The sequence below is a fragment of the Ruditapes philippinarum genome, unplaced genomic scaffold, assembly GCF_026571515.1.
Source record: "Ruditapes philippinarum isolate M1 unplaced genomic scaffold, ASM2657151v2 ctg10900_1_1_1_1, whole genome shotgun sequence".
Taxonomy (NCBI): domain Eukaryota; kingdom Metazoa; phylum Mollusca; class Bivalvia; order Venerida; family Veneridae; genus Ruditapes; species Ruditapes philippinarum.
This window is the reverse complement of record NW_026863082.1, coordinates 18800-30473: the sequence shown is the minus strand read 5'-3', so window position 1 is coordinate 30473 and position 11674 is coordinate 18800. Positions and strand designations below refer to the sequence as shown.

The 11674-nt window shown below is 33.1% G+C and overlaps 1 protein-coding gene across 1 annotated transcript; it reads left to right on the top strand.

The window, feature by feature from the left end:
- Positions 1-45: 45 nt before the first annotated feature.
- On the top strand, positions 46-4758 carry LOC132721081 (uncharacterized; the record flags this gene model as incomplete). The annotated part of the gene is given in 2 exon segments (XM_060705329.1): positions 46-254; positions 3482-4758. Coding segments are annotated over 2 exon segments (287 nt in total), but the record flags the coding sequence as incomplete, so codon positions are not given.
- Between the last annotated feature and the right edge of the window lie 6916 nt (positions 4759-11674).

The following is an 11674-nucleotide window of genomic DNA, read 5'->3' as shown; positions in this document are numbered from 1 at the left end:
GGGGCAAATCAAGGACGAAATGTCAAAAGTTTTTAAAATCAACAGAAAATGCTGCTACTAAAGAAGAATATGAGGACCTGAAAAATAAACTCTCAGAGGGAAAAGTTGAGACTGAAAAACTTGAAAACAAACTTGCAAATCTGGAGAAACAGATTTCTGAAGAAAAGAAAGGACAACTAGAGGCTGAGAAAGAACATGCAGATTTAAAAAAGAAATTTACTATTCTTGAGACAATAATGGAAGAGCAAAAAGAGGTAAAATGTTTTAGCTATTGTTTGTTTCCACTTAAGATACCAGTTCATGTATTGCATTCAGCCATGGTTTTAAGATAACTAATGTTTGTATAAACCAGTATTATTTGCTTGTCAAGGCACACAATAAGGTTAGCAAGCTTTGTTATTATGTCTCCCCCACCTCGGGGGGAGACATATTGTTTTTGCCCTGTCCGTCAGTCCGTCAGTCCGTCCGTCAGTCCGTCAGTCCGTCCATTCTTCGTTTCCGGACGATAACTAGAGTTCCTTTTGACCTACAGCCCTCAAACTTCATAGGATGATTGGTCTTATAGAGCTGATGATCCCTATTGTTTTTGGGGTCAGTAGGTCAAAGGTCAAGGTCACACTGACCGTTGGTCAATTTCTCGTTTCCGGATGATAACTAGAGTTCCTTTAGACCTACAGACCTCAAACTTCATAGGATGATTGGTCTTATTGAGCAGATGATCCCTATTGTTTTTGGGGTCAGTAGTTCAAAGGTCAAGGTCACAGTGACCGTTGGTCAATTTCTCGTTTCCGGATGATAACTAGAGTTCCTTTTGACCTACAGCCCTCAAACTTCATAGGGATGATTGGTCTTATAGAGCAGATGATCCCTATTGTTTTTGGGGTCAGTAGTTCAAAGGTCAAGGTCACAGTGACCGTTGGTCAATTTCTCGTTTCCGGATGATAACTAGAGTTCCTTTTGACCTACAGCCCTCAAACTTCATAGGATGATTGGTCTTATAGAGCAGATGATCCCTATTGTTTTTGGGGTTAGTAGGTCAAAGGTCAAGGTCACAGTGACCGTTGGTCAATTTCTCATTTCCGGATGATAACTAGAGTTCCTTTTGACCTACAACCCTCAAACTTCATAGGATGATTGGTCTTATTAATCAAATGATCCCTATTGTTTTAATGGTCAGTAGGTCAAAGGTCAAGGTCACAGCGACCGTTGGTTAATTTCTCCTTTCCGGATGATAACTAGAGTTCCTTTAGACCTACAACCCTCAAACTTCATAGGATGATTGGTCTTATTGAGCAGATGATCCCTCTTGTTTATGGGGTCAGTAGGTTAAAGGTTAAGGTCACAGTGACCATTGGTCATTTTCTCATTTCCGGATTTCTCCAGTTCCATTCCTGTTTCCATTCACAGTTATTCTCAGCAGTGGGGGAGACATGCGCTTTTTTACAAAAGCATCCTCTAGTTTCATGATACATATTGTCATCCACTTTTTATCTCACCTGAACACAAAGTACTCAAGGTTGATCTTTTGTGATCACTCTGCGTCCGGCATGCACCCTTCAAAAAAATGGCGTTTAACTCTTAACACATCTTTATACCAATTGGCTGATATTTTAAATCTAAGCAGTAATATTTCTAGCATGAAGCCCTTTAAAACTGATTAAAAGAATTCCATTCAATGCTAAATTCTGGTTGCCATTGCAACTAATAGAAAAACCTTAAAAAACCTTTTAAATCAGAAAGCGCTATAGCTTAGATATTTTGCATGAAACTTATTCCAGTGGGTCACTACCAAGTTTGCTCAAATGAAAACCATGAGATAAAAATTTGCCTGTCCATGGGGGCCATTGATTTTCCTGATATGTATATAGTAATAAAACACCACAAACCTTCTTTAAAAAAACCCAGAGCCTTAGCTTAGATATTTAATACGAAACATCTTCTAGAAGTTCTTTACCAAAATTGTTCAAATAAAAGCCTTGGGGTCAAAATTGGCCCTGCCCAATAGGATAAATGATGTTCCTTATCTGTAAATAGGAAAAATAAATCTTCTGTTATATTACAGAAGCTTAGATATTGGGCATATACAATGTAACATGACCTCTACACAAAATTGTTTAAATTATAGCCCCCGCACCGCCCTGGGGTTACATTGATTTACCTTATATGTTTATAGTAAAAAAAAACTTTTTAAAAATCTTCCCTGAATCTACAGGAGCTAAAGCTAAGTTTCCATAGCAATCAGCGACTTCATAGCAGCCATTGACTTTTCATAGGAAACTGTAAAATTTCATAGCAACGAGCGAACATTAACTTTCCATGGCAACAAGTGAAACAACCATTGAATTTTGTATCAGGAACTAACTTTCAAGGAAACCATTTATTATATATTATGTTATACCCCCTGGCATAAGTCCGTCCATCTGTCCGTCCATACATACCCAGAGGTACTAATGATAATGTGTGACTTAGAGAACAATGGGTAACAGTAAAATTCTCTTTGATCCTATTCATTCTGTTTTTACTTGTGTGTCTTTTTTTAAGCCTTGTGTGACTAAAAATGGCCAAAAAGATCAAAGGAAAAGTCACATAAGTACCATTTTGTGAGTATGTCCGTCCGTCTGTCTGTCTGTCTATGCCATTTAAAAGAAGTAGAGTTTATAGGTACACACATTTTATTGCAATGACTCTTACAAATGCTTCATCCTTACTAAAAAAAAACAGTTTCGAGCATATAATGCTCTACCTAGGGGTGCTCTTGTTAAAAATAGGTCAAAAGTAAAGGTTAAATGTTAGCTATGCTTTCTCATCATTTAATGTAAGCAGTTCTTTCTCATGGTGATGGTCACACTTACAGGTTAAATGTTAGCTATGCTTTCTCATCATTTAATGTAAGCAGTTCTTTCTCATGGTGATGGTCACACTTACAGGTTAAATGTTAGCTATGCTTGTTTATAGTGAAGATACCACTTAAAAGTTCAATGTAAACTATACTGGCTCATTGTTAAGGTTACACGTAAATGTTAAATATTATAATATATCTTGTTTGTTACGTAAGGCTTTTACCCGTTGAAGGATTTTCTTCAATCATTGCTCAGTTTACACAATTCAGCACTGATAAATGTTGAGTTTGTTGTCCAGTGACAGATTTTATTATTAAATAAGGAATAGAACTTTGAACTTTGATAATTCTGATGATAATTTTAGTTTCAAATTTGTACCAATTAGAAACATTATAAAATGTGACCTGATGACCTATTCCTAAATTGCAGAGCAATTTCTTACAAATAATTTTGGGCAAGTGATTAAATAGGGTGATAATGATGTTTGTTGTGCTAAAATATAATAATGAAATAAAAAAGTACACAATTCGGTTACCTTTGGGTTTTAAATACCATTTATAATTACATCTTAATAACGTCTTGTTGATTAGTTTTGAACTAAAATGTATTTTGTGAAGTAAAGAAGATGAGTTGTTTTGCAGGAGATGGCAAAAATTAAGACAAAACCTTCCTCAGGTCAAAGTCAGGCAGAATTTGAGCAAACCAAGCTAGGTGAGTAAATATTTGTTTTGATGATGTACATAAAAGTGTATGATATTGCCATTAATATAAAAAACAGCTGAATATCATTGTTACTTTATTATTTTAGAAATTTATATAATGATTTGGTACTCTGGATCATACAATATCATTAAATTTATAATATTATTAAATTGATGCAATTAACATTTAATTATATCCAACCACATTATGTGGTTGGTGCTATACTGGAGTTACTTTGTGGCATAATTATGTCAGTCATTATACCCCGGCAAAACAAAGTTGTAAGGGGGGTATACTGGAATCAGCTTGTCCGTCCGGCTGTCCAGCCGTCCGTCCGTCGTTTTTTTCTTGTCTGCCCAATAACTTAAGATTCCTTTGACCCACAGTCTTCATATTTGGCATGCAGGTTAGTCATGATTAGTAGATGACCCCTATAGATTTTGAGATCACCAGGTCAAAGGTCAAGGTCACAGGGGCCTTGACATCAAAAAACTTGTCCGCCCAATAACTTAAGATTCCTTTGACCCACAGTCTTCATATTTGGCATGGAGGTTAGTCATGATTAGTAGATGACCCCTGTTGATTTTGAGGTCACCAGGTCATAGGTCAAGGTCACATGGGACCTTGACATAAAAAAGCTTGTCCGCCAAAAAACGTAAGATTCCTTTGACCCACAGTCTTCATATTTGGCATGGAGGTTAGTCATGATTAGTAGATGACCCCTATTGATTTTGAGGTCACCAGGTCATAGGTCAAGGTCACAGGGGCCTTGACATCAAAAAGCTTGTCCGTCCAATAACTTAAGATTCCTTTGACCCACAGTCTTCATATTTGGCATGAAGGTTAGTCATGATTAGTAGATGACCCCTGTTGATTTTGAGGTCACCAGGTCATAGGTCAAGGTCACAGGGGCCTTGACATCAAAAAGCTTGTCCGCCCAATAACTTAAGATTCCTTTGACCAACAGTCTTCATATTTGGCATGGAGGTTAGTCATGAATAGTAGATGACCCCTGTTGATTTTGAGGTCATAGGTCAAGGTCACATGGGGCCTTGACATCAAAAAGCTTGTCCCCCCAATAACTTAAGATTCCTTTGACCCACAGTCTTCATATTTGGCATGGAGGTTAGTCATGATTAGTAGATGACCCCTATTTATTTTGGGGTCACCAGGTCAAAGGTCAAGGTCACAGGGGCCTTGACTTCAAAAAGCTTGTCCGCCCAATAACGTAAGATTCCTTTGACCCAAAGTCTTTCATATTTGGCATGGAGGTATTTGGCATGGAGGTTAGTCATGATTAGTATATGACCCCTATTGTGATTTTGAGGTCAACCAGGTCAAAGGTCAAGGTCAAATGTCTGTTCACAGTTTTTTTCTTTTTTAAAAAGGTAAAAATAAAAGACAGAAAAATAGAATCGTCTATAAATTGTAAAAAATGTTTTTAAAATTTGGGCCCATAACTGTTTACTAAGAAACATCAAAGACAAAACTACAGCTAAAAAATTTTAAAGGGAAAGGGGGAACCCGGGTTGAAGGTCAAAAAAAAATATAAATTTAAATCTCTCCCTTTTTAAAAATCCACCCCCGGCCCAGGTTTTTTTCCTTCAAATTTGGAGTTCTTTCCAAAAAGGAATGGGAAACCAAGCCAGGGCCTTTCCAGCAAAAGGAAAGGTCCCCTTTTAAAGGGACATCGGCAAAATAAAAACTTTTTTCCTCAAAACAACCAGGGGTTTCTTCAAGGCAAACAATTTTGGGAATAAAAAATAAAATTTCCCATCAATTTTTGGGGAAAACACGAAGGTTTTTCTAAAACTTGCCCCTAAAAAAGGGGAAAATCCCAGAAAAAAGAAGTTTCTTTGCGGGCCTTTTTTGTTCTAAAAATAAAATCCCCACCTTTAAAATATCTTAAAAAACCCATCAAGATAAAAAAAAGGGGAGCATAAAGTTTTCCCCAAAAAAAATTTTTTAAGTTTTTTGGAAATGTGTTTCAAAAACCTTTTCCCCCTATGCTCTAATCAGCCATAAATTTTTTGAAATAAATTTCAAAATTTTAGAATGAAACGTTTGAAAGCCAAAACAAAACCCCTAGCTCCAAAAATTAACATGCGGAAAAAGTTTTTAGCATTAAATCTTTGGGATACCCCCCACCCAAAAAAGGGGGCTCTGGGCAGAGTGGTTTAGGTTTTGACTTAAAAACCAAATTTCCCCTCCCCCTGGGGGTTGAACCCCGACGGGGATTTTGGTTTTTTTCATGTGAGGAAGCTATCCCCCTAGCTTATGGAACTCATATTTCCCACTCAGGTGGGGTTGGGGCCCTAAAAAAATGCCCCGGGAAAGGGAAACCTGGGGTTTTCCCTCCACCATAAAGCGGGAAGTCGCCATATGACCAACTGTTGGGGTTGACAAAAAACCCAATCAAATTAACAAAAAAAAAACCAAATCAAAAAAATGATCTTTGAAAAATTACAGAGTTTATATTTTTTAATTTTTGTCCGGTAACAAAAAACAGTTTTGCCCCAAATCCCTTTTAAATTTTTATAAACCCAGCCACGCCCTTTTCAAAAAGGCTTTTTTTAAAACCCCCAAAACAAAAGTTTAGGGGGGGGGGTAAATTAAAAGGGTTTTAAGTTTGTCGTCGGTCGGTCGTTGGCGGCCACGCAGGTTTAGGAATGAGATATTTTTTAAAAAAATTTGGCCCGTATAGCAAGTTTAGGGCAAACCGGGGTTGGTATTGAAATTTGGGGCCCCGGGGTCAAGTCGGGGGTTGGGAAAAAAAAAAAAAATTTTGGGACAAAATAATTTAAAGAATTTTGAAACCCTTTTTTGGGGAAGGGAAGTTTAATAAAACCCGGGTTTGGGTTTTGCTTTTGGGCCCCCGGGCCAAAGGCCATTTTTTTAAAAGTTTTAACTTAAAATAAAAAAAGGGCCCCCGGACAATAAGAGAGTTGGGAAGAATTTTGTAACAAATTTGGGGTATAGAAAATTTAAATTTTTCAATCCCCCATTTTGAAAACAAAATTTAAATTGAAATATTTTTTTGTACACATTTTGATATTTTTTGTTAAAATTTTTTTCAACATTTTTTTCCCCCATAAAGTAAAATTTTCCGGGTTTGGGGGTTTTAATCCCCTCATTTGATGGGTCTAGTTAAAAAAGGTTATGAAAAAAACTGTGCCTGTTTAATCAGGGTTTTCCCCATTTTTTTGGTTTGTCCAACATAAATAAAGGCAGGCCTTCAGAACTTTTCAAAACCCAACGTTTTTTTAAATTAAGAAAAAGAAAAACTACATAAATTTTTTCGAAAATTTTGGTGAAAAATTTTTACCCTTTTGCCGATTGCTTATCACAACATAATAAGTTTTTAAATTTAAGAAATTAAATTTCCATAAGTATTAATTTATCTTTTAAAAATTGAACCAAATTAAAAATGGGTTTTTTAAAATTTTTTAATTTATCTAAATTTAGTTTTTTTTAAACAAACTTTCCTAGGTTAATTAGTCTGGATGTAATATTTTAAACCATAAATTGTGAATTTGTTTTTTTAAAGGGTTGAATTCTGTGAGTACAAATTTTAAGTTGTTAACAGCTTAATTTTTATATTTTTAAAATTTTAAAAAAGGGCAAAAAAATTTGAAAAAGCATAAAAACCTTTTAAATTTTTTGCTAAAAGTCCCAGAAATCCCTTTTACTCCCAACGGGGCCCAGAAATGTAATTTCAGTAGTTTATTTAGGCCCACAAAATAAACAAGAGAAAAAAAAAGGGAGAGGGGGAGAAAAAAGGTTTGGGGGCAAGTCAATTCAGATATCTTCAAAAGGGTGGGGTTTTGGAAAAAAATTTTGGGAAAGCAGGGGTCTGTAAGAGATTTTGGGTAAAATTTTGGTAAACGGGTTTTATGCACACAGGATGCACAAAAGGTAAAAGTTTATTTTGAAGGAGTAAAGGAAATGAAGAAATTTTTTTCTTGTTTTTTTCTCCCTAAACAAAATCAAGACATAAAACAGGTCCGGGAATGTTTAAAAAATCAGTTGGATTGACTTTTCAAGCCCATTTCCAAAAAAGGACTGTGAAAAAGATTAAAATTTTGGGGGATAAGGTCTTTTTGAAAAAACCCACAATCATTTCCAGACAAGGGTCCCCAAAACGGGTTTAAAAAAGACTAACCAATCGTAAACTACAATCACGGCCATGGAAAGTTCACACCCTAGGATAAGGTGAGACAGAAATTGAAACAGTTACTGAATCTGAAAGGGTTTGATTTGAGATGTGAGAGCTGAAATGGTAGGTAAAAACAGTCTCACAATTAAATTCCAGCAGGCATGCTAGTAAAGATGCCAGGGTTTGTTTAAACAAAAGTAGAAGAAAAGTCCCTGAAAAGTTTAAAAACAGGTACCAATTAATGTTGCAGCAACTGATTTGTCTATATGGTTTGATGGTAAAATTGATAAAACCCAAGAATGTGCCATCTACACTGGGATGTTAGAACTTTTCTTTAATGTGTTTGGGCTGAATGAATTATGAAACTACAGGAACAAGTACTAGACTCTTGGAGGGTGCTCAAAAAGTATATCTTCAAAAAACCTTAGCTGATAAAACATATTAAAATTAAACAGCCATCTCATTTATCATGTGTCAAAGTTGGCTTATGAAGACACTTATTTAAATTGTCCCCGAAGGATAAATCCTTGACATTTGACATTTTGTATGTTTGATGAACTTGAAATATCAGATGAAGTAAAAAGAAAAATTTTGCTTGAAACTTGGAATAATGACAGAAGATGAATGCCCTAAGTTTATCTGTAATCAAGAACCACCAAGCTCATTGTTCTCTTTTTATTCACAAATCAATGCAAAATTTCTGGCTGCAGTGAAATATTGGTAAATAAATTTCAATGCAAAAATGTGTTCATCAGATAGTAAGGAAATGTTTGAATTAGTCAAAAAGTTTAATTTGTGAGGTTTTTTTAGGAATTGTTTCAACAGTTCAATGACATATTAGAGCAGTCAAATGTCCCATCATTATGCTATCTGGTCTTGAAAACCTAGATTAAGCAACTCATGTATCAAAAACATATATGATACTGTGTCAAAAATCTGGTTTTTCAGGAATACGGGAGAACAAAAAGGTAAATTTAAAAAAATTAGTGGGGATCATATTTGTATTACGAACAAAAGTTTATTTTGATCAAGGGAAAAATTTAAAATGCAGCAGGGTAATAAAAATTTTGTTTTTAATAAAAATTTGGCTTTCATGATTTTTGGGTCAGTTTTGGATTTTGGTACAATATTGAAGCATAATTTTTCCGACCTTTTTTGTCTTTTAATTAGGTTACATCAAACCAAAGTTAAATTACAAAATTTTTACCAATTTTCATCATCTTGAAAAAATAAAAAAAAATTTTCAATTAAAAAGTTATCAAGTACAAAAGGATAGACACAGATTTTAACAGTGATTAATGAGATTAACAATTGGTTTTGAGACTTTTAAAGAAAATACTTCAACTTTAAATCTCTGTCCTTAGTTTTTTTCCACATACGAAAACCCATTTTTTAAAACATTTTAGAAACCTCCCTTATGAAAACTGTAGCAAACGTAGGGTATTAACAAGGTCGTAAACCTACACTTTTTTTAATTTTTCTTGAGAGAACCAGATCTTGAACAAATCCCTTTTAAATGTAAAGTGAGTGTGGGAAACCGCTGATGAAATTAAAAACACAACAATTCATCCCTTTTTTTTTGTATGTGCTTTTAGTTGATAGATTGCGAATTTAAAACCCTTTGAATTTTTAGTTTGAAGTTTTGAAAATAGTAATTATAAAAAATTTTTGTATTAAAAAAAATCTAAAAAATTAAAAAAAGAAACTGTGTTTTATGGAAAATAACCAAAAAATCTAAATTTATATCATCCAACATAACCCAAGGACTAGTCACGATTACCCTTGTTTCCAATCTCAGTAAAACTTGAGTTACGGCAGTGTAGGTTAACTTGACAATATAAATAACAGTCACCGTTAGAGATGAAGAGTTTAAAGTACATTAAGCTTGTTGCGGTCATAATGAGTTTGACAACATGGCAGAAGTTTGTTGATAGTCTTCCTGGTATTCCTCATACTGTAGATGTGATTGTAGAGAACTGTTATATAACAGGAGATGGTGAGGAGTTTAATGATGATCTGTTTACATTGACATCACAAGGACTTGGAGGAGAGAAGGGAAATGATGCTAAACAGTATGTAAAAGATAAGGATCAGTTATTTCTTGTTAAACATGATGATTATAGGTTTGAATTTTCAACAAAAAGGTGATAAAAGTATCAATTTAGAATACATGAAGTGTTTAAACTAAATTATTAAAAGAGATGATAATTTGGTTTTTCATTTTCGACAAAAAAAATTATCTGATTTTTTTAACATAGTGAGATAGAATACATGCAGTTAACATAGTGCTTGATCTATATTATTTCATGATAAAATACATAATTATTAAAATAAACATTATCAGCAAAAACAATTGATAAAAGTAATATTCAAATGTGTATTCAAATAAGTAAATGAAAGAGATGAAGTGAAATATAAAGAAAATATGGGTAACTGTTTTTTTAAAGATCAGGGATAGTTTGTGAAAAGTACAATTTGAAAAAGTAATAGGTTCTTTGAATTATAAATACATAAATAGATGAATAGATTAGCAAGTAAATAAATTAATGAATAAGTAAATATAATAAGTAATTGAATGGAAATATCATGGAACAGAAATTTAATGTACAAGGTAGAAAAAGGAAAAAAATAAATATACATTCAAATACCAGTTATATTATATAATATATGAAGGGAATGGTATATGTAATTACCAGTTATATGAGAAATATTTCAAGAGAATGGTATATATCAATACCAGTTATATGATATAATATAAGACAAGGGGAATGGTATGTTTTAATTGAATACAATAAATGACTTTAGGACAAGGGATGGTAATATAAAACATTATATGAATATAGGAAATTTTGGTATAAAAAAATCCCATTAGAAATTTATATTTACATATGAAAAAATGGGATATATCAATACCAGTTTTAAGATGAAAGGGAAAAGGGGAAAGGTATAAAAGAATACCATTAATTTTTTTAAAAAAGCAAAAGGAGTTATATTAAATTTCCCTTTTTACATATTTAGAAATGGGAATTTTTTATATCAAAAACCAGTTAAGATTATGGACATGGATGGTATAATAAATACCTGTTAGATATTAAACAATAAAAATTGTTTTATTTAGATGAGGGCCATTTTCATTTATTTTTAGAGATTTCCTTTTTGATTTTTTTTTATATTTTAAAAATTGTAAAATTTCAAATTTAAAATTTTGGAAAAACCATAAAAATTGTAAAATTTAAACTGTTTTGTCGTAATTCAAACAGTATCGTGGAAAGGGGCTCCACTAGATAAATTTTTTTAAAAATTTTTGACAAAAGACGGGATTAATTTTTAGGTTCCATACTATTTTTAAGAAGATAATTATTTTTTTTTGTAAAAGTAGCAAAATTTCAGTTATTGCAAATTTTTTTCCAAAATACAGTTATCATTTTTAGCTCGACTTTTTAAAGAAAGCTATGCTTAAAGCAATTGGCGTCAAAATTTGGTTATTTTATTTTAAGTTGTATCTAAAAAACACTGAAGATAAATTTTAATTTAATTCTGTTTTTTAAAAAATACTAAAAAAATCCCAACCTCTCAAATTTTTTTTTCCCCATATTTATTTCCCCCCTTTACGCTTAAAAAATCTTGTTTTAAATTTTTTTGTATAAGGTGGATTAAACTTCACACACATTATGAAGTAAGGAAATACTTTTACACATAGAATTGACAAAAATTTTAAATTTCCCCTTTTTAAAATAAGAAAACTGTTTACCCCACTGTGGGAAACAACACAATGTCCCGTCAAAGTGTTTAAATGTTTTTTAACTAAGCCGTCTGAAAATTAACTTTATTAAAACAATTTCAAAATTTATCCCAGTATATTCTTAGTATCATTTTTGTCACCTTCAGGGTAGTGGCGACTATAGGGATCCTTTCCCTCGTCTTCTGTCTGTCCGTCCGTCTGTCCCAAAAATTGCCGGACTACCCCCATAAACCA